General features: G+C 37.2%; 1 protein-coding gene across 1 annotated transcript in view; it reads right to left on the bottom strand.

Annotated features, from left to right (window-relative positions):
* The window catches only part of GRIN2B (glutamate ionotropic receptor NMDA type subunit 2B), a 619,338-nt gene that overhangs the window by 39,159 nt on the left and 552,808 nt on the right, over window positions 1–27,371 (bottom strand). The window contains exons 5-9 of the mRNA XM_072653890.1: window positions 25,213–25,415; window positions 24,601–24,772; window positions 24,268–24,421; window positions 19,825–19,950; window positions 16,183–16,412 (exon numbers count right to left, since the gene is read on the bottom strand). Of these exons, the coding sequence (XP_072509991.1) occupies window positions 16,183–16,412; window positions 19,825–19,950; window positions 24,268–24,421; window positions 24,601–24,772; window positions 25,213–25,415 (885 nt within the window). The remainder of the gene's footprint in view (window positions 1–16,182; window positions 16,413–19,824; window positions 19,951–24,267; window positions 24,422–24,600; window positions 24,773–25,212; window positions 25,416–27,371) is intronic.

Below are 27,371 nucleotides of genomic sequence, written 5' to 3'. Positions count from 1 at the left end.
TCATCACTTTGTTAGCGCATCAACATCTCTTCATAGGCACCTACTTTCTGTGACTGAGACTGACATCACCTGAGCCTGGATTACACCAAGTTCCTGTAGCTCCTCATCTACCTCCCACACATTCTACGCCTGCCTTCTCTGCCAGCCACATTAACCTTCTACTATATGTTGAAGAAGCTAAGTGATGGAGGTGGTGCTACAAAAAGGGCCCAAGTACAATGAACACCTGTGTCTGGGGCAGACTTGATGAATGCACGTGCTTATTAAGATTATGCCTGTAACTATGACTCTGGGATTATAAATTACTTAGATACTTTCAGGCAGTGAGGTGGTACAGTGCTGGGCCTGGAGTCAAGAAGACTCCTCTTCCTGAGTTCAAGTCTGGCCTCAGACATTTACTAGCTTTGTGACCCTGGACAAGTCACTTAACCCTGTGCCTCAGTTCCTCATCTGTAAAATAAGCTGGAGAAGGAAATGGCAAACCACTGTAGTATCCTTGCCAAGAAAACCCCAAAAGAGGTCATGGAGAGTCAGATATGACTGAAAGGCTAATGTCTTCATCTGCATCAGGAACAGTAGCTCCTGACTTCCTGCCTTTTGTAATTCAACTGCTTTGCCTTCTTGATTGTGAAAAACAGAATGAATTTTTTTTTTCAAGTAAGCACTGTTTTGTAGTCTGGTGTTAACCTGCAAAAGTGAATTTACCTTTGAACTTGAGTGAAAGACAGTACTAAAAGACTGTACTATTCAGGATCTATCCTGAAATCTTAACCTTAGGAATAAGGGTAAGGAGATGATGGAAGACTCATAATAGCAGGTCACATTTATGTAGCATTTCAGTGTTCCCAAAGTTATTTATATACAATATCCCATTTGATTCTCCAGAACCCTCAGAGGCAAGTGTTATTATGCCTATGTAGAGAGGAGGAAACAAAGGTTGAAAAATTAAATACTTTGCTCAAGGTTACATCGAATCTGAGACAGGATTTGAATCCAGGTCTTTTGATGATCAACTCCAGGCTCTATCCACTTTATTTTTGTCAACATTTTTCTTGGTCATTTGATTTGTCATATTTCAGAATGTCTTTGAAATAGCTAATATTTGTCTTTTATGCTCTTTTTTCTCCCTCCCAGGGTCCCTTTTCTCAGAATCCTCAGGCTGGCTTAAATGCTTCACCACCATTGTAGCATCAGATACAGGTGTCATACTTCCCAAAGGTTCCATGGTCCAAAATTGCATATATTTTTCTCTTACCACCAAAAATACCTCTTTCATTCCTTCAGTGAACCTGAATATTAGCTAGGAGTTAGAGAAAAAGCAAGATAAGATGGACAAACTATTTCAAACATGTGAATGACTTATAGTCCCTATCCCCTCCCCTCCCCTTACTATTTTTAAAAGAGTATGCTTGTTGAAATCACAGAATCTCAAATTTGTGAAATTTCAGACAATGTAAAAAATTAAAAAAATAAAATGAAGGAAAATCAGGCAGTCCAGTAGAAGATGTATTGAGGGTAGTATGGGACCAACAGCAAGTTGAGGCATTGTGGCAGATAGAGCTTGGTAGAAAGAATTTTGCAGTTCCAGATCACAGAGATTCCAAAAGATCATAGAGGGAGGCAAAAAGAGGTGAAAGTCCATAAGATAGTTTAAAAATCTGCCAAATAATCTATTCTTCAATACTCAAAGTTGTCTATCTTCCTCTCTATTGTGTCCCTTATGACACAGATGGCTTTTAACAAATGTGTTTGATGTTATGTATGCTGACAGCGCACATGCTGTATTGGAACTGTTGAGTTTACATATATATATGTATACATACACACACACACACACACACACATATATATATACATAATAAATTGATGGGTACATGATTATATCTGACTGTAGGTATTCTGGGGTACCAGTACATAAGTGATTGTATCTGACCTAAGGTTTACTGTTATATACATAATTCCATGTTTGTGTAACCTTTGTATTTATACATATATTTGAGAAATTCAAAACAGATTGACCATGGCTTTCAAATTCTTAATCTCGTCTTTCTACCTCCAAATTGATCATGTTATGTCAAAATATAACAGTGACCTTAGCATGTCATAGTCTCAGTTATACAGATCTTAACCCCAGGGAAACTCTAGGGAGACAACAAACACTGTGTTCAAAGCTGTCAGCAATCTGGTGTCAGGAACTTGGCTTTCTCTATCTTTTACCTTCACCTCAGTGTAAAATCCTCTAGTATCATAGGGTTAAGTGACTCCTCTGGCAGTAGACTCTTCTCATTAGCAATTTGGAATGGCTGCTGTGCAGAAGGCTACACTGTTCTCCAATGCTGGAAAATCAATTTGCATAATGAAGCAGGTGAGAAAGCCTCTTGCCCATTCAGGCAGTTCTGATTGGCAGAAAGAAAGGGGTTTTATATGTAATTGGTTGCAATTAATTTGAGAAAAAAATAAAAAGAAGAAAATAACCCATTGCTCCAAGTAAAAAAAATGAAATCCGCATATAGTTCTGTGTATATTTCTAATGATGGGAGGGTATGTTGTGTAAAGGAATTTGAGTGATTAACCTTATGTGTTTTCATGCATTTTTCAGGAGAAACTCCCAGAGGCTCACTTCCTACAGTTTCTTTCGCCCCAAGGCTTTTAGTTACAAAACACTTTGGGACTCTATTATGTTTGCAATATTCTTCAGTTTGCATGTAAGGTAACTAGGATAAATCATTAGAAGCCACGGCATTCTTTCTTCAATGCCAGGATGATACCCAACTCTACAATTCTTTTGTGTTCAGTCCAAGAATGGCTATGTCACAGCTGTCTCAGTGTCTGCTGAAAATCATTTCTCTGCAAAATCTAGTTAGCTTGAATTCAGATCAGAAAAGATTAGGGTGATGCTGATGAGGAACTGGGAGATGTTTTAAGAAAATATCACAGGACCACATATTTAGGAAATTTAATATCAGGATGCTTTTTTGTTATGATTCTTCTGGTTTCACTGCTTCAGGACTTTGGAAACTTTTGCGGGGGGGGGGGTGGAGTTGTGGAGTGAAAAGAGTGAGAGAAATCACAGGAGAATATTTTTCTTCAGGGAAAGTTTGTTTTGTTTTTTACAATGAAATTTTTCTTACTTTGTTTTATTTACTAGATTGAATTGTAGTTAAAGGGAAAGAAAGTCTTCTCTTTGGCATGTGTGTAATAGGAGTCAATGACGATAAATGCAAAAATATCTTTGAAGATTACTTTGGATGTAGATTGGCAACAAGTCTTCAGATAATTGTAGGGGTAAGGGGATGGATGGAGAATGTTACTGAGTTACTGAGAAACAGGATAAATGCTCAGCAGGCAATATAAACGTACCAGAAAGCCAGAACCTCACACTAGCTACCAGCTGGTCTCTCTAGTCAATCTTTTCACAGTTTACATAGTGCAAAAGAACAAAGCAGTAAAGGAAAGGGATTTAGGGTTCCTCAATTGATAGTTTATCATACTTAAGAAAATTCTAAATAAAGTGTTCTCATCCCCTTCTCAACCCTTAAGAAGGACCAGAGTTGGGAAGAGGAAGAGAGAAGACTTAGCTGCAAAGTTCACAAGGGCTCTCCCTTTGCTTAGTCATCTGTTTGATAAAGGAAGCTGACTCTAAAGCACATTCTTCAGTCTTTTTACTGGCTATCAGTATTATAATGGATTCTAGCCAAGGCTTTTGACCATCTGATTCAAACCGCAAGTAGAATTGGATTAAAATATCATGGAAAAATGTCTGATGCTCTGGTGTTTACATAGATAATGTAGATTTTAAGTGGCACTCTGCGACCCTGCCTGGAGGGGGACACTTTACACTAAATCATAATAAAAATAGTCAGAATTTCTTATCTCTAGCTCTCACAATTCTGTTGGTCCTTACACAGATCCAGATACAATTTTGCAGATAAGTAAAAGAAAAAAAAGAAAAAGAAATCTCACATCCGTAGGGGATAGGGAATAAGTAATAAATTTCTACTCTTCAATAAATTCAGTTCAACAACTTCTGTGGTCAAGATCTGAGGATACAAAAATGGAAAATGACATAATCTCTACCTTCAAGGAGCTTACAGTGTAGTAGGTAGCATCAAAGCTTTGGGAAAACCAATTTGTGAGACTCTCAAGAAACCTAATATATCATACTTTTCATTGTTAATAAAATTCTGACTTTGATGCAACCTGATTTCCTACTGAATCTAGGGCTTGTGGGTCTGCACTAATTTTTATGACTGCATGAATCTTTTCCAAAGGACTCAAAATTCCATGGTTAGAAGTATGACTAATTTTTTATGTTGGACATTGGGAAATGGATTTCTTTTTCTTGGGGTAGGGTAGAATAGGAATAAGGGAGCAATGAGTTTCAGAATGAGGTAAATGCCTGAAATAACTTTCTTCTCTTAGAACTAGTAATTTGGCAGTAAAAAGAACCACATTTCATTGGCAATCCTAGGGACATCTGTTCTTCTAAACTTGTCCAATTTGGGAGAGATGGCCTAAAAGTAAAAGATTTCAAGTGCTAGCCATATACAATTAGATTCAAAAACCCTCTCAATCCAAAGAAATGCTCATCGATTTTCTCTAGTTAAAACTTTAAATTCAGTATCTATGCTATTGTAGCATCTCCTCTGGCAATCTCTAACAACTTGTTTTCACACTCATCCAATGGGTCCAGAGAGAGTGATTGCTGCTCTCAGGTTCAAGAGGTACTCTGTGGGTTTCATGCTTCTAAAACTCTGACTCATGAGCCCTTACTTGTGGGCTTCCTATTAACAGTTAAAAAGTAAAAGATTGAATAATAAAAGCAGTAGCTACAAAACATTCCTCACATAAACCTGAGCATGTTCTCCCCCAAACACACACAGTATCAATGGGAAGTGTGGGCACTAATAGTCATAAGGCACACACTGAAAAAACTCATATATGAAAAGCAACTCACCATCCTTTGTCTTCTAACTGCCTTTATGATATTTCTCCCAAATCAGGAAACATGGCACCAGATGGAAGAGTCCCTTAACTAGGTTCTCTGGGTCTACCGCTCTTGGCAGCTTGACTTTTGATTGCCAACCCTAGTGCTTCCTTGAGACTATGATCTCTTTTCTCTTCTGCCAGGGATCAGGATCTTTGCAGTTTCTTCTTTCCTGCCTCTCTGTGTCTATGACTGTTTGTCTGGCTTTGAATCTATGCTCCCTGCTTTAAGACACAGATTCTGTGCTTATTTACAAAATGAGTATTTCTCCTCCCTTAAATGTGCCCTGAATTGACTGATGAACTCCTGAACTGGGCAAAAAGTTCTGATGGAAAGGTTCATTGTAAAAGTAGGAGACAAAAATCTCTTCTTCTACCCCAAGAACAATTGGGTCATTCAGGGGGAGTGAATTTTTCTTGGTTGTGTACTGCTGTTGGGCAGCAGCTCAGTTGTAATTTAGAGTTAGACAATTCAGCTACTTGAGGACCTACAGGGCATGGCCAATCTTAATCCAGCATTGTCCTTTTAAAACTAATCACTTTGCATGTTTCATATAACAAACAGGGTGTCAACATATCACAATATTCTTATCAGACATCAGTATAGCTTTACCTTCATTATGTGCCCTTTGCTTTCTATAGTTTGCTAGAGGGAGGAGGGAAAAATCAGTCCACTATATTTCATATTTTAACTAAAAAAATTTAAAATCAAGCTCCTACCAGGCATAGGGTTAGGAACATTCATTGGCAGTGCCAAGAAAGCACAACATTTAAAACATCTTGGCTCATATACTTCTAGGACTGGGTTGTTAACTATATCCTAAGATAAACTGTTTGAAGTCTAGATTGCTCTAAATATTAGAACATTCTTCCTAATGTAGAAGTCAGTTAAATGGCTCAGTAGCTGGAGCCCTGGGCCTGGAGTCAGGAAGACAAGAGTGCAAATTTGGCCTCCAATACTCAGTAGCTGTTTGATCCTGGGCAAGTCACTTAACCTCCATTTTCCTTAATCCAATGGAAAAGGAAATGACACCACTTTAATATCATTGCCAAGAAAACTCCATACAGGGTCATGAAGACTCAGACACAACTAAGCAATTGAACAACCTTATGTGGAAGTTATACAAGGTAAATTCTGGACTCAGTATGACAATAAATGAATATAGCTATCATATGCCTCCCCCTTCAACAAAATTGTTTTTTCCCTTCCAAGGTAAAAATCCTCAGTTGTTTCAACTATCTTTCATATTTCAGTTCTTTTAATTATCGTTGTCAGTATTCACTGAATATTTCCCAATTCAACACTGCTCTTCTTAAAATGTGAAGCCCAGAATTAAACACAGTAATACATGTTTCATCTCAGATTGGGGCTTTTATAGTCCTTTGTCAGTATACTATACTTTTATGACTATATTATTTTTTGTTTGTTTTTTACAACTACATCATTTCTCCCTCCTCCTTCCCCACTTCCAGATCCCACCAGGCACTGGGAGTTGAGAAAAGCAAGCCACATTGGTGACTTTTTCCTCTACCCCAGTCTACTTCCTGCTCAGATGCAACTAGAATCTTACCTCCTCCCAAACTTTCTGCCATGTTCCTTTTCCCTTTCACTTTCTTGTCTAAACATTGACTCTACTGCCAACCCTACCTCTTCAGGAAAGATCCTGAGTGCTCTCCTACATCCAAGCCCATTCTCTTCCCAATCTATGTGAGCATGAGTTGCCTCTCTCCACTTTCCCAAACCATCTATGATGTGGGGTAAACATGGCTATTCACTCTCCTTTAGTGAGTAGGAAAAATCACCAACTATAACCCTTGAAGTAAGATAGAGGAACACCTGGAATTATCATCTGACCTTCCATTGCCCCCTGAAGACTATGGAGTTCATCATTGACTTTTGCCATTTGCTGTATATTTGAATCCTTCTATATGTGTTATGTTGTCTGTTTGTAACAGTAAATACCCCGACATGTAGAAGGGGGCCTGCTATCACAGGTTCTTTAAACTGCTTTTCTAAAAGGAAAGGCAACTTTTGAGGGGTTAACAATCTCCTTTAATCAAGCACATATGTCATTCACTTAGTTCAGGAAATCAATAGACAACACTTCCAAACTGTCTGACATAAGCAATACATATATCACAAATCAACCAACAGGTCCAACTATCTGACCATAGTTGCCAGAGGGGGAAGCACCTACATCTGAGTTTTCAAAGCCAGGGGCTCCTTAATGACTTCCCAGAGTCACACAAGGCTTTTTCTAAAAACTAAGCCTCAAAGTGAAACCTCACCCTCAGAGTATGTATAACTTTTTTAGAGCCAGAGGGCATCCCAACACTTGAGAACCAGTGCCTCATTAACAAAACCTTCCTACAAATCTTCCCTAATCAAACTCCCTTTAATGGGCAGGTCCATTAATGGGTGGGGAAGATCTTTAATCACATTAACAATACAAATACATATACTGTTTCTAGTTAAAGAAACTCTCCATGCTTTACTCCTAGTAAGACTCTGGGTTGATAAAGGCAAGATTCAAATCAGAGGCATTTGATTATACTAAAACAAAAACAACAAAAGATTCTACTTTGCTTGCCCTTACAATCCACCCTTTCAGGATCATTGGCCTTACAATTGAAATGGCCATGGATCCTGGAACAAATAGAGCATTATACTTCTTGATTATACTAAAACAAAAACAGCAAAAGTTCCTTCATTGCCTGTCTTTACACTGTTCTAATTAGAATGAGATGTCTTAGAGGGTAGAGACTGTCTCACTTTTCTATTTATATTCTTGCACTTAGCATAGTGCTTGTGACACAATAAATGATTTTCAATAAATTTCTTTCCATTAATTAATCAACTAATACTTTTATTGGGTTCATGTTAGTTTATGGCCAATTAATATCGTCAAATCACAGATTAAAAACTAGAAGAAGTCTTAAACATCATCTAGTGTCAGGGTTTCTTAACTTGGGGTCTGTGAATTTTAAATAAGATTATTTGATTACTTCATTTCAATATTATTGGTTTCCTTTGAAATCTTATGCATTTTTTTATACATTTAAAAACATCATTATAAAGAGTTGAAGAGCTGCACCAGACCATCCTAGGAGTCTGTGATGCAAGAAAAGGTTAAGAATCCCTTGTCTAGTCCAGCTGCCTCTTTGTGTGTTCATCCTTTGTTGCCAAAGAAGACCATGCCATCAGAGAAATAATGATATGATGTGCACTTGACTTTGTTTTGAGTGAGGGAAGGCTGTACAGGTCATGAGCCTCACTTTTCCTCCAGAGCCATCTGAATCCAGTGACCAGATATTCATCAGGATGACTGGAGATGACCCAGGATGAGGCGATTGGTGTTAAATGACTTGCCCAAGGTCACACAACTAGTGAGTGTCAAGTGTCTGAGGTGAGATTTGAACTCAGGTCCTCCTGACTCCTGCACTGGTGCTTTATTCACTGCACCATCTAGCTGCTGCCTTTTTGTACATATAAGGAAAGTGAGGCCCAAAAAAGTGTGGTAACTTAACTAATGTAACACAGGTATAACCAGTATTCAGACTGAAGCCCTGTGCCTGCAAATCCAACATTCTTGAATTTTTAGGCACATAGGTGTTGGAACTGGAGTCAGAAAAACTGGGGTTCAAATCCAGCCTTAGACACTTAACTAGTTGTGGCAAATCATCTAACATCTGTCCTCCTCAGTTTTCTCACTTGAAAAATGAAGATAATAATAGTAGCTACTTACCAGTGGTGTTGCAAGGATGAAATTATAAATTAAGGATGAAATAAAATGAGTTAATATTTATAAAACATTTATAAACGTTAAAGTGCTAGGTAAATGCCATCTATCATCATTTGTATTTATCTTTCCACTGAATCATGCTACTCTTTGCTTCACACGAGTTGTTCCTAAGGCAGGTTTCCCTCAGCCTGTACTTTGTTAGTTCGTCCAACACCCTCAGTGGAGAATGTAGCATCTGTATCCATTTTCACGTTGTTATATTAGGCTTATCTTTTCAAGTGTTGACATCATTTGAGGATTCTAATTTTATTGCCTAGTATTTTAGAAATGACTAACAGCCTTGTTCAACCTGAACTCAAAGAGGAATTATTTCTGCAATACTCTGATAAATGGACCAACCTTTGCTTAGTACCCTCCAGTGATGGAGAACTTACTGTTTGCCAAGGTAACCCATACTTCTTTGGGGTTACTCTATTTGTTAACGTTTTGCCTTTATATCAAGCCTAAAACTGCTTATTGTTTCTATCCTCACCTCTTGGGAAATGCAGAAAGTGGAATCTGTCTCCACATTCTAGACCTTCTAGAAGACAGCTCTTAGGTCTCCACTGGGACTTTACCCAGCTCCTTAAGCTAACGTTGTGATACAATTTTCCATCCTTTCATTATCCTAGTTACTCTCGTCTAGATTAGCTCCTGTTTGTCAACATTTTGCCAGCATTTAGCACAGTTCCTGGCACATAGATGCTTAACAAAAGTTTATTGAATTGAACTCAACCCACATGCAGTTCCAGGAACTGAATAAAATAGCAAAGATTTGAATGCTCAGTGCAAAATACAGTGGAATGATCACCTTTCTAATATCTTCATCTAAATCATTAATAAAAATGCTAATGAGAGGCCTTGCAAGAACAGAGCCCTGCATCCTTTCCAATCTCTTTCCAGGTTGATATTCATCCAATAGTGAATTCTTTTAGGAAAAGAAGAGATATGTGAAGACATTTCTCTCTACTACTCTGCTCTAGTGTATAATATTTTATATAATGTCAGATTTTTTTGATGGACTGGCCTATGTCGTTGATTTTTCCTCATTTTTCCTCTTTTTATTAAAATTTTTTATAAGGGAAAGCTTTTGCAGGAGGGGAGAAGGAAGGATACAGTAGGGAATCTAGGTGATGTATAAAAATCATTACACAATAAAACTTTCTGGCTTTATTGAGTTATGTTAATAGTGCATGGCTCCCCTATTCTACATCTGTGCTTCCACAATACCATTTGTTCCTGTAGTTTTTTGGTGGGGTCATTATGATACTCCTAGGAACTATCTTGAGAATATCTCAAGAACAGTTAAAAATGAAAAAGAGGTAATTTGTCTAAAATTAACAGAAAAGAAGAGGTTTAATGAAAAGTGAGACCTATTTTGTTAGTTATATCATATTCATTATGTACAACCTTAATAAGTGCAACTTTATTCATTGCAAATCAGTAACCTACATGCCACTCTTAGTTAGTAAGTATGTCCTTTTTGCAGCATGCATGTCAATTTTTCCCCAAATTTTTTTAAAGTCACTATTACAGAATGCATGAAATGGAGACATGGTTAGTTATAGGATGGATATTTTAATTGTAAAATGAAGGTTACTGATTTTTCAATTCTATGGATGTCCTAAAAGAGAAGATAGTTTTTTTAAATAGGCTGGCCTAGATCAGGGTATCTAATGCCCAAGGTCTGTGGGGCCCCTGATGAATCTGTGAAAGATTTCAGGAGGTCTGTGAAATGGATGTGGGAGAATTACATTTTTATTTCCCTAACCTCTAACTAAAATTTAGCATTTTTTTCAATTATTTAAAAATATTATTTTGAGAAAGGGTTCATAGGCCTCACCAGATTGCCAAAATGGTCTATTATATAAGAGAGATGAAGAAACCTTGGTCTAGCTGTCTTTCTGCTTGAAGTCACAGGGTTGGACCAGATAATCAACGTGCTTTCCAACTCCATGACCTTCAGAATGTAGCATTCTGGCATGAGGATTACATTTATTTAAATCATTTATTACAGCATTTGTTTAAATCATTTATTACATTTATTTAATATATTTTACTCTCCCAGTGGAATGTGAAAAAACAATCCTACAGAAACATGAATTATGTTTTCTTTAAACAGGTCCAGATAGAAGGCTATATGTCAAGAAATGATACACAATAAAATTAAATAATGTCTCCCAGCGTATGGAAATCCAGGAGATATTTATAGATGGGGAAAAAAGTTACATGGCCTTCAGCTGAGAGTGTTCCCTGCCTAATCCAGTACTGGCCAACAAGGGGAAGACTCTATTTCTCTTATGCCACATCTAAAGGTCCTTCTGTTTCTGGCTCAACTCCAGGTACAAAGCTATGGACCAGCCTAGACAACAGTGGGCCTGCGGATCTGGGTGGTTGGCAGTCTTTTGATCACAGTGGTCCCATGGAATCTGAAGAGATATAGTGACACTTCTTTTCTAAGGAAAACAAACTGGTTTTAAGTTACCTTAAGGGTCACTTCTCTGCAGACCCAAGACTCCATGCTGGTCAGTCTATAGATAGCTAGATGGCTGTATGGTTTTAATGATGGTTCTGCTTAGTTAATTTTGCAGTCATATCAGCAAGTGATTCATTATTTTAACCACAATAATTCCTACAGAATGCCTACTAGGTCATAGAGAGATTACAATATGCACAGAAATGAAAGTATGGGCACTTAAGCACTTAAAAAAAGGAGGATTTATCATAGAAGTTTCATTCTGAATACCCTTACTTGGTAACTTTTATATAAATGAGATCTTTGTACATTTTTTTCCCAAAATAAAAATAAATTAGTTACATACTTTGTACCTATAAATCTTTCTTCATTTGCTTACAAACATTCCTTACTACTTCAGAAAAAAATAATTTCACTTAGAATCAAGTCATATTGGGATTACATTTAAAGCAAATTTGGAGAAATATTCATCATTTTTGAGTATGTATTAATTGTATGAGATTATTAATAAGGAGACTAAACACTTATTAAAAATACATTTCAAATTTACTTCACTTCTAATCTCAAATTGTTTTAATGGTTTAAAATTTCATTTTCATTTCATATAAATTTCATGTAAATATATTCACATATTGTATTGCCAAAATTTTAGCTGTTAGTTGTTAACTTAGTTGTTAATCAAAACTTTGATTTCTTCTCTCTGATGCAAGCCTGTTTCCTTTAGACACTTTTGAATCAGAACAATAATCATTTTGACACTTTAAATACATTCACCAAAAGCTTTGAATTTAATTCATATTACTTTCCCTTATACTAATATGTAATTAGACATGTCAGTTATTTAAATGTATTTTCGGCAATTATGCAGAGTAAATGGTATATGTATTATATATTATTTTATGCTACTTTATTATTTCCATATTTGCAAGGTTCTAAAATGCATAAAAATACATTATCAAAATAAATAGAACATTTGTTCATAAAAGTCCCTGTTAGCTAACTTCTTTCTACATGCACAGCATACAAAATAATTGTGTGTTCCAAAGGCAGTTGTGTGAATAAATTCACATCTGGATGAAACAATTTTGCAATATGGGACAATGTACTACTTCTTTTCCCCTACTCTATATCTCAAAATCAGTTGACATCATCCCCTTTTCTGTCCTCCTTTACTTCAGTTTCTGATAAAGAGATGACCCTTTGCCCTGCCAAGGCCAATACACTCTACTTGTACTTATTTACCCCTTTCTCTTCCTTGAAATTAGTCCTGGAATCATTCCTCTCCTATCCCTTGCCAATCCTATCCTCAGTCTCTCCTTATCTCCTGGTTCCTTCCCTGCTGCCTTATAAATAAGCCTAAGATCTTGCCAACCCTTAAAAACTCTTCTCTTGACCCTATCATCTCCTAAGTTATTACTTTGTACTTCTCCCTTTCACAGCCAAACTTCTAGAAAAAACTTCTTCTCTTCTATTTATCCTTTCCCTCACTCCTTACTTAGCCACTGCAAACTGACTTCTGACAATGGTTCAGCTGAATCTGTCATCACCAGTTACCAGTGATTTCTTAATTGCTGGTTTCTCTCATCTTTTCAGCCAGCCAGGTTCACCTTAGAGTTGTCCTTGGCTCTTCACTCTTTCTTACTATTCGATGTTGCTAAGTTCTTGCCATTCAAAAAGTTGCTAAGTCTCATCATCTCTGACTCCACAAAATCTCTTACTTCTGTCCTTTCTTAGTCCAGGCCCTCATGGGCTTTCATCTACCTTACTGTAATTGCCTATAATATAATAATTGTATTCACACTGTATTCACATTGTATTCACTGGTCTCCCTGCCAGTCGAGTCTCTTGCTGAAATCTACCCTCGACAAAGTGGCCAAGTGAAATTCCTAAGATATAGTTGTGATAGTGTTGAAGATTCCAGTGGCTTCCCAATGCCTCTAGGATAAAATGCAAACACTCCTCTTCTGTTTGGCATTTAAAGCTCTTCACAGTTAAGAAAAGCCTACTTTCTTTCATATTACTGTTCTTCCCATCATCTACATTCTACCCAAGTTGTTATTTCTTATCCATAACATTCCCTCTTTCATCTCCTTGCCTTTGCCCAGACTGGCCCCAAGGTCTGGGATGTATTTCTCCCTCACCTCTGCCTCTTGGAATCCTCAAAGCCCAGCTCTAGAGCCTACCTAATCCCACCAGCTTCTAGTGCCCTACCTCCTTCCCCTACCTCCCAGTGAAATCACTTTGTCTATATTTTTATTTACTTTTTGAAACATTTTATTTTTAATTTGTGGAATACAACAAACATTTTCATAGCATTGCATAATTAAAAAGGTGATTGTACATGAAACTGCAAAAGTACAACTTGCTATTACTTTCAAATACATAAGAAAATTATCACGTAAATTTTTCAGTTTTTTTTCCTCTAACTGCATATTTTGTTTACCTTATGAGATCTTGGTGATCTAACATAGTGCCTGGAAATTGGTATGCCCTTAATAAATAAATATTTGCTGAATGATTGATGCACAAAGACATATGAAAGGAAAAACAGTCCCTATCTAATCTTCAGAAACCTAGTTCAACTAAAAGCAACAGGAGACCTTTTATTTCATACAAGTACTGTTAACTCACTTTTACATAGAAGGAAATTGAGGTAGCTAGGTGGCACAGTGGATAAAGTGTTGGACCTGGAGTCAGAAAGACCTGAGTTCAAATCTAACCTTATATACTTACTACCTGTATGACTCTGGGCAAGCACTTAACATCTATCTACCTTAGTTTCCTCATCTGTAAAATGGAGATAATAATGGCACTTATCTATTACGGTTGTTACGAAAATCAAAGGATATAATATTTGTAAAAGGCTTAGCAAAGCTTAAAGTTCTATATAAATGCTTGTTCTTGTTTTTATTATCATTATTACTCATAGGAGTTTAGTGGTTGTCTAGGATCACAAGGCTAGTAAGTCAAGCATCCTAGACTCAGGTCTTCTGGTTCAAGTCCAGTGGTTTCTCCATTGTATCATGCTGCCTCTTGAGATAATCATTCAACTTTTGGTCGGCAAAGATTCCTATGGTTTGTTTTTTAGAGCCACATGGGAAATTCATGTACTGATCATGATGGGCCCCCAGTTAGGTGACAAATGGAGTGTTGGATTCTCTGTGCAATCACGCCCCTCCTTTAGCATGTCCATAAATAAACCTGTTACAAGGGGAGGCCTTCCACCGTATTATGTTTTACACTGCCAGAGTGAGCAAAAAGAAAGGTGGGAGCAAAGACATTCTCTTTCAGTGAGTTTATCCTTACCTAGCCTCTCACCATCAAGCCACTGAATCAGATATGTTACTGGGAGCTTCAAGAAGAAACAGAATATTAAAATGAGGAAAAAGAAAGGAAAGAGGAGGAAGGGGAAGGGAGAAAAAAAAGAAACAGCAAAAAAAATTCCAATAGGAAAAAAAAACAAAATAGAGATGAAGAGAATGAAAAATGATAAGAAACCAAGCTCTCATTCCTTTTTAAACTTCACGTATCTTTTCCACATGCTTTTAAATGTTTCTTTAAGGAAAATGAAATAGGGACTGGGCTTATAATTTTATTGGCATAGGTAGCTGCAAAGATAAGGAAATTTCCTCTACTAATGAAGGATAACACCTTTTCTGTGATTTATAATTGTAGAGAGTTTCTTAGAACACTGACAGATTAAGTGGTTGACCTAGCATTATGCTGACAGTATGTATTAGAGATCAGATTTGAACCCAGGTCAGTCTCTTTCCACTAGGCCAAATGCCTGTCTTAGAGAAAATGATTACCTGAGTCAAAGAGAAGAGAACACTAATTCCTTTTCATTCCAACTATAATGCATGGTCATATTTTCCATCTAAGTTACTTTCTTAACTGTTGGGTCAAGACATCCCAGATGATAAACTGTCAATAATAAAGATGAGGTATCTAACTCGGCAGGCCTACAATTCATATCTACATCTTGAAACAGATGAATATTCTCTAAAGCATGATGAAATGGATGCCAGGAGATTTCTTAGAAGTAAAAAGCTTCCATGATTCATTTGGAATATCCATGTGTTTACCGTAAGCTTCAGAAGGTAACAAGGCTCATTAGTATCGTAGCTAGAGGGGACAGGAAATCTCACATGGAAAGCTATAGTATGTCAGGTCTGTAAAATCACCAATGGGCCAGCACATACTTATCTACTAGAAATGAAAAATAAATGTCTTCCCTTTGTTTTCTGTACCTTGCAAGCCAGCTTAGAACAGAACAGGTACATGTCTGGCCTGTTAGTGTCACAGAATGTGGGTGGTCACAAAATTAAAGACCAGTTTTCATGCCCTGAAATACTCCAACACTTCCACACCAGCAGCCCTCCTGCCTAGTCTCTAGAATGTGCACAGAGAAGAAACAAAGGCAGGCTGAGCCTACAGTAACGAGTCCATCTGTGGGAAAATGTAAGCCATAATAAGCAAGCTTCCACAGCTCTGGCACACAGGGGCAACCCTCTAATAACAGACCAGTCCTTGTATCCCTAAGCTACCTAGCTGTCCAACCCTAACAAACCAATGTACGATCACATACTAAAAGAATACCAAAACCAAGCTAGTTATTTGTAGCCTAGGAATCATTTGTGCCACTCCCTGCATCCCTGCATAAATCAGTAGGTTTGCATAAAGACATGAAGGGAAAACAATTACTTCAGTAGGAAAACTAATTTCTTCTGTTTCTGCCTTCCAATTTATTTAAAAACACAAGTAGGATATGCAGATGTTAGAAAATTATTAGGATCATGAAAACTTTCAGTGCTCCCAGTAGCTTGAAACATGAGCCTAATTAAAATGGAAACTGGAGGGAGAACGTAAGTAACATTTTCTTTCCAAGGAGGTTTTTATTTTGGGTGGAAATGGGAGATTTTCAAAAGTATCTCTTACCTTTTTGTCACTCAGACCAGAAACTTGGTCCACATACTCCTCTTGAATCATGAAGGCAGCTAAGTTGGCAGTGTAGCTGGCCAGGAAGATGACAGCGAAGAAGGCCCACACTGACACCATGATTTTGCTGGTTGTTCCCTTTGGGTTCTGAACTGGTACAGAGTTGTTAAATACCAGCCCCCACAGCAACCAAATAGCTTTGCCAATGGTGAAAGAGGGACCGCCTGGCTCTGGAGGAACCAAGAGAGAAGTTTGAGAAGTTATATCAGTGGGACCCTCACAGTCTGGTTCTACTGATACATGCAAGAAGATTGGAGTAAATTCTCCCTATAGCTAACTTCACTGAGACAATGTCATCCGCAGGGAAGAAAGATGCTTCTTCTCTAATGACTATGAATTCCCTTTCTCCTCCTGCTTTGTCATCTCTTCCAAGGATCCCAGAACCCCCAAAGTCGGTAGCACAGGGTTCCTCTATTCAAATTCTTAATGAGAGAATGAAACCTCCCTAAAGCATCTTCTCCCAGTGTTCATAGGTATCAGCTGGGGAATCCTCTATGTAAATTCTTACCCGTCTTTTTGTCCTTGATACTTTTCAGAAGAAAATAGAGAGAAGTCCAGAGACGGAGGACAGAAAATGGTGATTGATATAGGAAGAATAATCTCCTAATCAATCCCGGAAGCTGAAGGAGGAACTTTACTACCCAGTTTATCATGAACAGATGTAAAAAAATGCAGTTTTAAGAAATTATTCACCTTAATAATAAACACAGTAATAAAGAACCTCCTATTCCTAGATCCTCATGATGGCTTATACTGGCATAGAGCTTTATATTTGTAAATTATCTCATCTAAAGCTCAGAGTAGGTCTGTAAGGTAAGTAATTCATGTATTAATATCTTCTTTTTATCAGGTAACAAAATAAAGCTTGGAGAAATAAAGGGACGTGCTCAAGATCACATGAACTATAAACTTCAGACTCTTGTGATCTCATGTTCTTTACACGACCTCATACTATCTGTTGTGTTTGCTTTCTTCTTTATTGCTTCTGAAATGTTATTATCATATGCCAGGAAAACATGGAAAACTTTTTTTTAAGTCAGCATATGTTCTTTGCTATTGTCTTTTTCAAAATTTGTTTTTGATAACTAATTATAATCCCTGACTTGACCGCAAGTGACTAGTCCCTAGAGGTAGGGTAGAGGCTAATGGCCTTCTTTTGTTTTGCTTTTTAAAAACTTTTAGTTAATTATTTTTATTTTACAGAATAAAACAAGCACTTCCATAACATAGTATAATTTAAAAAAAAAAGATGTTTGCTCATGAAACTGCAAATCTGTTATGTACAACTTGCTGTTCTCTTAAATATGTAATAAAGTTATGTAAATTTCTTTTTCTCTTCTTATTTCTTTTTGTTTACTGCTTGTTATTTGTTTTATTTTATAGCCTCTTAAAACATCTATTCCAGTACAAAGCTTTTAAAAGCCCTACTGGCTTCTGATCTGTGTTTGGTGAACCTGGTCCTTTCATTTCCCTGCCTGTTGACCCTTCACAAATATACTCTAACCCTAGATTGGCAGCATCTGTTCAGGAAACTATTAGGAAGTGTGTATGGTTGGTTGCCCAATGTATGGGATAGCTATGAATAGTATTTCTATACGGGGAGGACTAGTCACTGTCTCTCTCTTCCTATCCCCAACCAATCCTTGTATAACCCCTTTAGAGTTCTTTATTTCACAAGTTTATGTGAATCATAGGTCATGTGACCCATCAATGGAAAAATAAAAGCCAGGGCTTATCATTTGGTGATGGTGACATCTGCCTCAGTATATAGAGTTGCACTTGACCCCTCATATGCAGTTATGAACATCTGCTCTCACATTTCTTCTACATATTAGCATTAGCATTTGCCTATATTGACAAAAAAGACTCAGTTAACATCTGTTCAGTCATTTTTAATGTTAACAACTGCATACATTTTACCATCTACCTCTGTATATACATCTGTATAGTTATGCCTTGATTTATACAACAGATATTTACATAGAACTTTGAGAAAATTTAATTTCTATAAATGGATTATATCTTTAAATTCTTGGGGGAGCTTTCTATATTAAATTATCCTATAATTGGTTTTTTAATAAAGTGCTTTGATAAAGCAAAGCCTCATAGTTTGTTAAGCTTTGTCATTTGGAATTTTAACTTATTTTTCTTAAAGTACATCAGTTTCAAGAATTCTTTATATCTACACACCCATTTAACAGTACAACTTGTATTGCTAAATATTAGACGGATCACTGGTGCTGCCCAGATTGTGCCCAATAGTTAATTCCTATAACTAGAAGAAATCATAGTTGCTAGGAGATCCCCGAAGGGCAATATGAAATTCCATGGCTACATCGCGTGGTAATGAGCAATCATTCTATACCCCAGAACTCAGAGATCTCACACCACTTCCAACTCTAGACTAACAGAGACTTAGAAAACTCATAGACAATGAAGGGAGTCTATTTCTGGTACCAGGTTCACTCTGAAGGTGGAAATTATAAAGAAGTTGGGAATTTTTGCTTCATCCCCTAAGCCCAAGTGTTCCAAGTTATACCATGTATTTTAGGGAAGTCTTGAGGTGGGGCTATTTTGTGTCCTCTTTGAGACCCTTTAGAAACCTACTTAATCACCTTTAACAATCTCATAAATGTCTGAAACTATTGGCAATCACTCAGATTTCTGAGATTGGCCTAGTCTAAAAATAGATTCCTATAAATGAATGGCTTTAGAGGCAGTTAAGTGACACTGGTGGATAGAGCATTGAACCTAGAGTCATGAAGACCTGAGTTCAAATCCAGCCTCAGACACTTACTAGCTGTGTGACCTTGAGTAAATCACTTACACATTGTTTGCCTCAGTTTCCTCACCTTAAAATGGAAATAATAATAGCACCTGTCTCCCAGAATTGTTATAATGATAAATGACATATTTGCAAAGTACTTTACAAGCCTTAAAATACTATTTAAAATCCTTACCAAATAAATGGAGTTGGTAATTGTAGACCACCCAATTTAAATTCATATATCAGAACCCCACCACCATGTGGCTATAACTAGGGGTACCACAGGCTGTAGCTTGAGATTAGTTCTTTAAATGAAGGTATCCTACCACTTTCAGATTGCCCACTGTCCACTGTTGGAGGGCACCCCCTTGTGACAGCATTTTGACATATGAATCTCTACTGCTGTCTGTATCTTCTCAGAAATGTTACCCACAGTCCAGGGTTATCAGAGGAATAACCACTTTACTTAACATTCCAGGTATATTTTCATTAATGCTCCCCTCCCCCTTTTTTTTTTACTGGGAAGGAAGGGAATCTGGACAATGGGGGACAGAATTGTCCTTGAGGCTAAAGCTAAGAACTTAAAGGTAAGAACCAGGAATGGAATATTTAGTTTCCAATGATCATCTCCATGAAGGCATTTCTGAAGTTAGAATGGGCTGACAAACTAAAGGGCCAACAATTCATTTCTAGACTTCAATGAGTTAGAGAGGAAGCACCCTTCCACCAAATGGGAAAGCCAGAACCTAAAAATTTGAGAGTTGGGAATCGGGGAAAGGGGAATAGAAAAATATAGCAGTTGAGTTTCTCCTTACCTCTGCCATCAGCAAGGCACCGGTTATAACCCACAGGGCTGAAGTACTCGAAGACAAAGACTGCGACCGCTGAGACAATGAGCAGCATTACGAACATCATGACCCACACATCAGCGCTGAATGGCTCTAATGAAGGGGAAGAAATGGGGCTCAGGTAAACACATTCCAAGTAATTCTACTGATGCTCATTTCAGTGCTTCCATCTTTCAAATATACAAAGGGGAGAGTCAAACCCTACTGTGGCTTTCTGGGTTAATGTTAGAGCTTTTATTTGCAAGCCAACTCATGTTGGTGTCTACCAATGGGAGCTGAAAGCCAGGGATGGTAGAAAGGTAAAGCATGAACTCCATATGCATGGGTGTGGTCAAGAAAAAAAAAAGTAGCATCCTAAGATTTAGAGCTGGAATGAACCGTAATAGATGGTCTAATCCAGGGGTTGGCCAACTATGGCCCTCAGGCTAAATCCAATCACATACACCTGTTTTTATAAGGCCTGTGAACTAAGAATGGTTTTTACATTTTTGTTTTTTACATTTTACATAGTCTCTTTTTAAAATGTAAAAACTATCCTCAACTTGTTGTTTAGTTGATTTTCAGTTGTGTCCAACTCTCTGTGACCCCATTTGGGGTTTTCTTGGCAAAGATACTGGAGTGGTTTGCCATTTCATTCTCCAGATTATTTTAAAGATCAGGAAACTGAGACAAGCAGAGTTACATGACTTGCCCAGGGTCACCCAGCTAGTAAGTAGCTGAGGTCACATTTGAACTCAGGTCTTCCTGACTCCAGGTCCAGCACTCTATCCAGTCTATCTAACTGTCCCTCCTTAGCCTGAGGAACCTACAAAACTAGGTGAGTTTGCTGACCCTTGATCTAAACCAACCCTCATACTTTTACATGTGAAGAAACCAAAAGAGCTTAAATTACTGGTCTAAGGTCACACAAGTAATGATAGTCATGACCTGAACCTAGAGTCTCTATCTCCAAATATACTCCCCTCTACACATATTGATCATTCATTTCTCTGTCACTATCTATCTATAAACCTATACTATAGTGTGAGTACCTTAAAAAAATATTACAGTTTTTTGTTAATAAAACATCATTGGGTTCAATAGACCAATCAACCATTTTAGGTCTTATCTACATTAGGCACAGCCCTTCCTACTCTTCCAGTCTACCAGCAGTAGTCTGGTCTTACTTTCCTCTCTTCAAAGTCTCATCTTTAGAGGTGTCCATTTCCCAGCATACATTAGCCTCTGCTCTTGAACGCCTTGCCCCCTTGTCACAGTGCTGTTCATGCTCTATCCATCTTCAATGACTATCTTGTTAGTCACCATTTTCCTTTGTGTTTCCAAGCTGCTACGCCCTGTTTGAGGAAATCACCCCACCATACTGAATGAGCCCTTGCTGCTACACACTGTACTGACCTTTTCAATTTCATGGTCTCCAGAAATTCATCCCAGTGGGAAATAAAGTGAAGAGAGGGTTAGTTGGTAATTGTAGACTACCCAAGGAAGCAAGAATAGAAGTTTTACTGTGGAGTAGTAAGGACTCATTCAGTGTGATACTGTTGAAGTCCTCTCAAAAGGGAAAGAAACTTGGGATTCCTAGAAAGACAACTCCCTTTAATTAGACTTCAACTGTTCAAATAACTCACAATAGTTAATATTGTCCCCCATGTTATAAGTTAGTCTTTTGCTGATCTCTGTAAGTGATTGCTTGGCATAAGCTTATGACCTAGTTCTCTCAAGGATAGCAGTAGACATATCCATAACCTTCAGAGGAAGATAACATCAAAGTTCAAAATAAGGGTTCATCAAAATGACCCTCTGACCAATTGCCTACTTGAGAAAAAGATTAATGAATTCCCCCTTTCCTTTTCTGTTCTATACCTCAAATCCTTTCATGTTTTCACCATCCACTTCTTTTTTCTTGACTCTGAGGAAAAGGTGGTCCTTCATCTTGCTAAGGTCAACTTGGCTAACTGTGCCTTCAAGCTCTCATGCTGTAGTTCTACCATTTACTGACAAATTTTTTGTAAGAATCATTTACACTCACTATCTCTACTTCCTCTGTAGTTATTCATTTCTCAGTCCCTCAGTACTTTATGGCAAAGAGGAGGCCCTATTCAGCTCTAAATCTATTATCTTACGATCAACTTATAAGTTGATTTCCAACCACAGTACTGTATTGAAACTGTTTTTTCCTAGATTGTCAATTCCTAGACTGTCAATTATCTCTTAATTGTTAAATGATTGCCTTTCCTCAGTCCTCACTCTCCTTGACCACTATATATGAAAGAGTATGGTATTTGGAGTCAGGAGACCAGGACTCACATCTCAACTCAGAGTAGATATTTGACTATGGGATTTCTTTTTTACTTTAGTTTCCTCAACTGTGAAGGGGGGATACTAATATGTACACTATCTACCTCATAGGGTTATTGTGAGAAAAGTGCTTTATAAACCTATAAACTCTATATAAATATAGACTATAAACTCATAATTATATATGTATATATAAATGAAAATATACTCAACAAAAATGAGGGTCACCAAAAGGCACAGTGAGTTTAAATAGACTGTACTCTATAGTTAGATCATCTGATTTGCATCATGGGCAGTCACTACATATGGCCAGAAGTGATATAAAAGGTATCACCAAAGACATATATGACTAGAAAAGGAAGTAGCACCATAACAGACTTGGGATAATAGACGATAGACAATTTCTGCACTGGCATTATCATCATGCTAAGGGACTCGGAGGAATGCTACCATTTGGGTTGGTGGATGCTCTGTAGAGGGGAGCACATGGACAATAGCTTCACAGAATGGAAGGCATAGATCATCATGATTGAGGGAAGTACTAACATTGGTGAAATCTTGATTTATTAAATGAATTGAACCAAATCTTGTTGCAATTCTGTCAGATTCTTAGTATAATTCAGCTGACTGCCCATGATGCAAATCAGATGATCTAACCGCAGAATACAGTCTTTTTAAATGCCATGTTTCTGTGAAACCAATTAATAACAGATAAGCTATCCCTATCTAGCAGTATAATTCTTTAAATTTTCATAATAATTTCTTCTGGATCCCTCCCAATTTATCTATATCTCTTTTATCGAAGTGTCCAGAGAGAGAACATTATATTCCAGATGTCATCTCAGTAGAGTGGTGTAAAAAGTAATGATGACAATTCCGTCCCATGATACAATGCTTCTTCACATTCATCCCAAAATAGTTCTGGCCTTTGTAGCTGTCAGAATACATTGCAAACTCATATCCAAGTGAATTAACATGAAGTTTGCTCCCTCTTCCATATGATTAATAATGATGAAGTTGAACAAAAGGAAAAATAGACTTAAATTAGAAAACTATTTCCTTCTTTCAAGACCAATTTTACTACTGCACTCCTAAGGGAATTGTGAAAGCCTTATAGTTGGAATAATTAAAAATGAAACATGATGAATCTTCAGAAATGAGCGTACATTCTACTGAACAGTTCTATACCACATGGAAGTGATGTGGAGATTGGTAGATTAAATGTCATAGGTCCTATCAAGTGATATAAAAGAAATGCACTCTCTTCTATCCCTAACTGGACTTTAATAACTGGTCGGTAGCCTTCACCTTTACCTAGGAAAAATGACTGAAGGATGTCCATTGACTTTAAACTTTCTTCTTTCCCTACAATTCTATGAAAATTGTTTGTGTTTTGGGGCATGCTTTCTTCCATGGTAACAATGATCCCTGTTTTGAGCCACATAATAATCCTCATTCTTTTGTCATCTTAATAACTACTCCTGGAACCCAAGTATTACTCCAAGAATCTCAATTATTCTTTGGTTTCTTTTCATATCAGAGAGCACTAGCTCTTCTAGTCCAAAATCTTAGATAAAGGATATTTTGGGCTTCAGAAAAGATATGAAAGTCATTTTCTTCTATCTATTGATATTCAAAGAATTTCTTACAAAGAAATAAAGGAAATTAAAAAGGATGTGACCTAAATACAGGACATGTATTTAGCATTCAATATGAGTTCACAAATATTCTTAGATATTAGAGTATTTTTCTTGGAGAATATGGGGGAATGACCAGAAACTACATGTTTCCTTACAGGGAAGTTCTTTGGGGCCTCTCCAAGAGTCGTACACCAAAATAGAGTATAGAATATATTGTTTCTTTCTACAAAAAAGCAATCATTCTGGGTCCTATAATCACAAATCCCATCTCAGAGAAATTCTAGATGTTTGGAATACTCATATTTAAGAATAAATTAACTTTATTTGGGTTGAAGAACCTAAAATTCTTGGCTGAATTTAATTCCTAGGAAACTAACTCCTGTCAGAATAGACACAGCAATATGTTCCTTTCCTTGTCTCTTCTTTCTACCTATTCTCATTCTGTATCTCCCCTGCCCCTTAAAACATCATTTACCTAAGAAGGCAGATGGTGAGACAGTCCCATTGCTTCGTGACACCATAACACTTATTCCAGTTTCTATGAAGGGCACAGAAAAGTCCACCACTTCTGAGCGTTCTTCATTGATGGTAAGGGATCCCACTGCCATGTAGGCACGCTTCATCACCACCTTGAAGAAGAAGGGAGAGGGAAAATATTTCAATTAGAATGTGCAGAACAGCCAATGGGGAAATGAAAAGAAAGTGATAACCAAGATTATCCACAGGAATGTGATGAGTGGATAATAGATTCATGAAGAAAATCTAGGAACCTTAAGAAGAAAATTATACATATACCCCTAGAACTCACCTCTCCAATCATACCATTCCAGGTTCCATTGATTTTCTTCCCATGTTTGCCATTGGTAACTAAGTAGAGGTCATAAGTGAACTTCACAGATTTAGATATTTTCTTGAGGATGTCAATGCAGAAACCCTTGCAGCATTTTTTAATGTAATCTGGCTCCTCATCCGTTTTGTTCCTAACCAATAATAACAACTAAAGGTCAATACAGAAGACTTTCACATTACTACATCCCCATTCCAAAAACATGCTCCCTTGCATGAACTATTTTTATTGTTATTGAGTGTTCAAGTTGTTTCTATACATTACAAATGGCTCATTTCACAGGTTCTATCTTAAGAGAAAAAATCATAAAAACATCCATAAACTTGACATCCAAGATAGTAGGACCAACTAGGGGAACAGCTACTATGAATATGATCAGAGTAAATACACCAAAGCCATGGTAAGGAAGACTATAGACATAAGACTATATGACCATAACTCATTCAAAGATTTAGAAGAAAAATCAGATAGAATACATATTTCATTATGAGAATCATGGCTCAGGCCAACTAGATGACAACAATAGGGTATGAGCTGACCAGGGGGGTGCCACAAAAAACCAGTTTGCCATACTCAGTGACAATGCGTTTCTGGCAGGGGACTGTATTCCTCATGCAAGTTCCACTCAATGGGTCCACACTTTCCACAATGACAAATGGAGCTTCTTCCAGGGTCACAATACTCAAGTGGTCATCCTCTCGCTCCTCAGTCTCAGGACACACACGAGGCCAAACGTAATATTTCATCTGAAGGTTTTTGTCTTTCCACTTTCCTACCTGCACAAAGATGAGCAAAAGATTCAGAAAACACTAGAGACCACAACTCATTTCTCTTAGCCATCACTAACTATAAGATAAATACATGAATCATACATATTGTTGAAAAGATAACTTTATTCTTCATATTCAATATCTCTCAAAACAGAAACTAGGTTTAACCCTTTCTTGTTGTTCAGTCATTTTATTTGTCTGACTCTGTGTGACCATATTTGAGGTTTTCTTGGCAAAGATACTGAAGTGGCTTGCCATTTCCTTCCCCAGCTCATTTTACAGATGAGGAAACTGAGGCAAACAGAAATAAATGATTTACCTATGGTCACACAGCTAGTAAGTGAGGCCAGATTTGAACTCAGGAAGATGAGTCTTTTTGATTCTCCTCCTGGCACTCTATCCATTGTGCCACCTAGCTGCCCCTCCATTTAGCTCTAGGGAAAGCTTTAAACAAAGAGTTTAACAACAGGCAGTTTTTTTAAAAAATAGGTTTTGGTTTTTTCCTAACTATAATAAGGATCATAATAGTTAAAAATGACAACCACCTGTCAATGGGTCAGTAGAAGAATGTAACCAAAAGAAGCAGACTAAAATTGTTTTATACAGAATATGAAAAGTTATTATAGGTCAAGACAGAGATGAGTTATGCTGGTGTCCTGAATTAAACTGGTACAGGTTGTCATGGGCCATAAGGAGAAAGATATTAGGAAACGTCATTCAGCAAGTTCCCACATAACTTTCAATTCAGCCATTAACTCATGCTATAATAGCATGAAAATCACAATTGTCAGTATTTCAGCGTGCCTCTTATGAAAAGGATAATAGCAATTTAATCTTTTCTAATTCAAATCCTTATCCCCTCACACCTGGACAATTCCCATAGCCCTCTAAGCTGGCCTCTCCATTCCTAATATTCTCTTCCACCCGATATATCTTATATACTACTATTGGACTGATTTTCCAAAATGATGGCTTCTTTTTAAAGTTACTTTATCACTTTAATCCTTTACTTTTAAGTCCTTTAGTATTTTCCCATCACCTCTAGGATTAAGCCCAAATTTCTGAAGCTTCTTCATAACTTGAGCCTAATCTAAATCCCTTACTGATCTCAAAAATGTATACTCTCACTCTAACCTGAAGAGAAAACAGTGATCTTTGGAAACCATAAGATTTCCCTAGGAACAAGTTGCTCCAAGCTAAGCTCATTTCCTTTTCTGATAGAATAATTGGATGGTTAAGTAAGGGCATGTGATAGACCCTGATTTCTTTAAGGCATGTGACAAAATTTCTTGTGATAGCCTTATAGACAAGATGGTGGAGATATGGGCTTCAAAATACTATAGATAGGTCTGTTTGTAGTTGTTTAGCTTAAAAGAATTTCAAAATTATCTGACTGTGGGTTTATATAAAAATCTAAAGTTTGCAAACCTTCTAGCATCAATCTAGAAAAAGATAAATTTAAAAGTCTTGCCCTTAGATTTAAAAAAAATCTACTATATTATTACAATCTAGAGATACCTGGTTTAATTATCAGTTCACATGAAAAAGACGTAGGGAATTTTAGAATCATAGACTCCCAGTGCTTAGAGTTATCAGATGATTTAATATATGTAATGTGCTTTGGAAAACTTAAAGCACTATGTGAATTCTAGCTATTATTGTTACTAATAAAGTTATACAGCTAGTCAGTGGCGGGGGTGACACTAGAATTAGATCTTTGGATTGCCAGTCAAATGAGTTGACCATTATATCATACTGTCTTGCATCTAGGTGTTTGAAAGCTCACTATAAGCCAGCAATGTGAAGGGGTCAGCATAGGCTTAAGGTACCTTAAAACAAGTACTGTGTTCAAACACCAAGGAGATAATAGCCTCAGTATGCTTGGTGCTGGTGAAAACATATCTGAAATATTGTGTTCAGATGGAGTACCACATTCAGACTAGATAATTTCTAAGGTTTCTT

The sequence above is a fragment of the Notamacropus eugenii genome, chromosome 3 (assembly GCF_028372415.1).
Source record: "Notamacropus eugenii isolate mMacEug1 chromosome 3, mMacEug1.pri_v2, whole genome shotgun sequence".
In the NCBI taxonomy this organism is placed as follows: domain Eukaryota; kingdom Metazoa; phylum Chordata; class Mammalia; order Diprotodontia; family Macropodidae; genus Notamacropus; species Notamacropus eugenii.
This window is presented reverse-complemented; position numbering and strand designations above follow the sequence as displayed.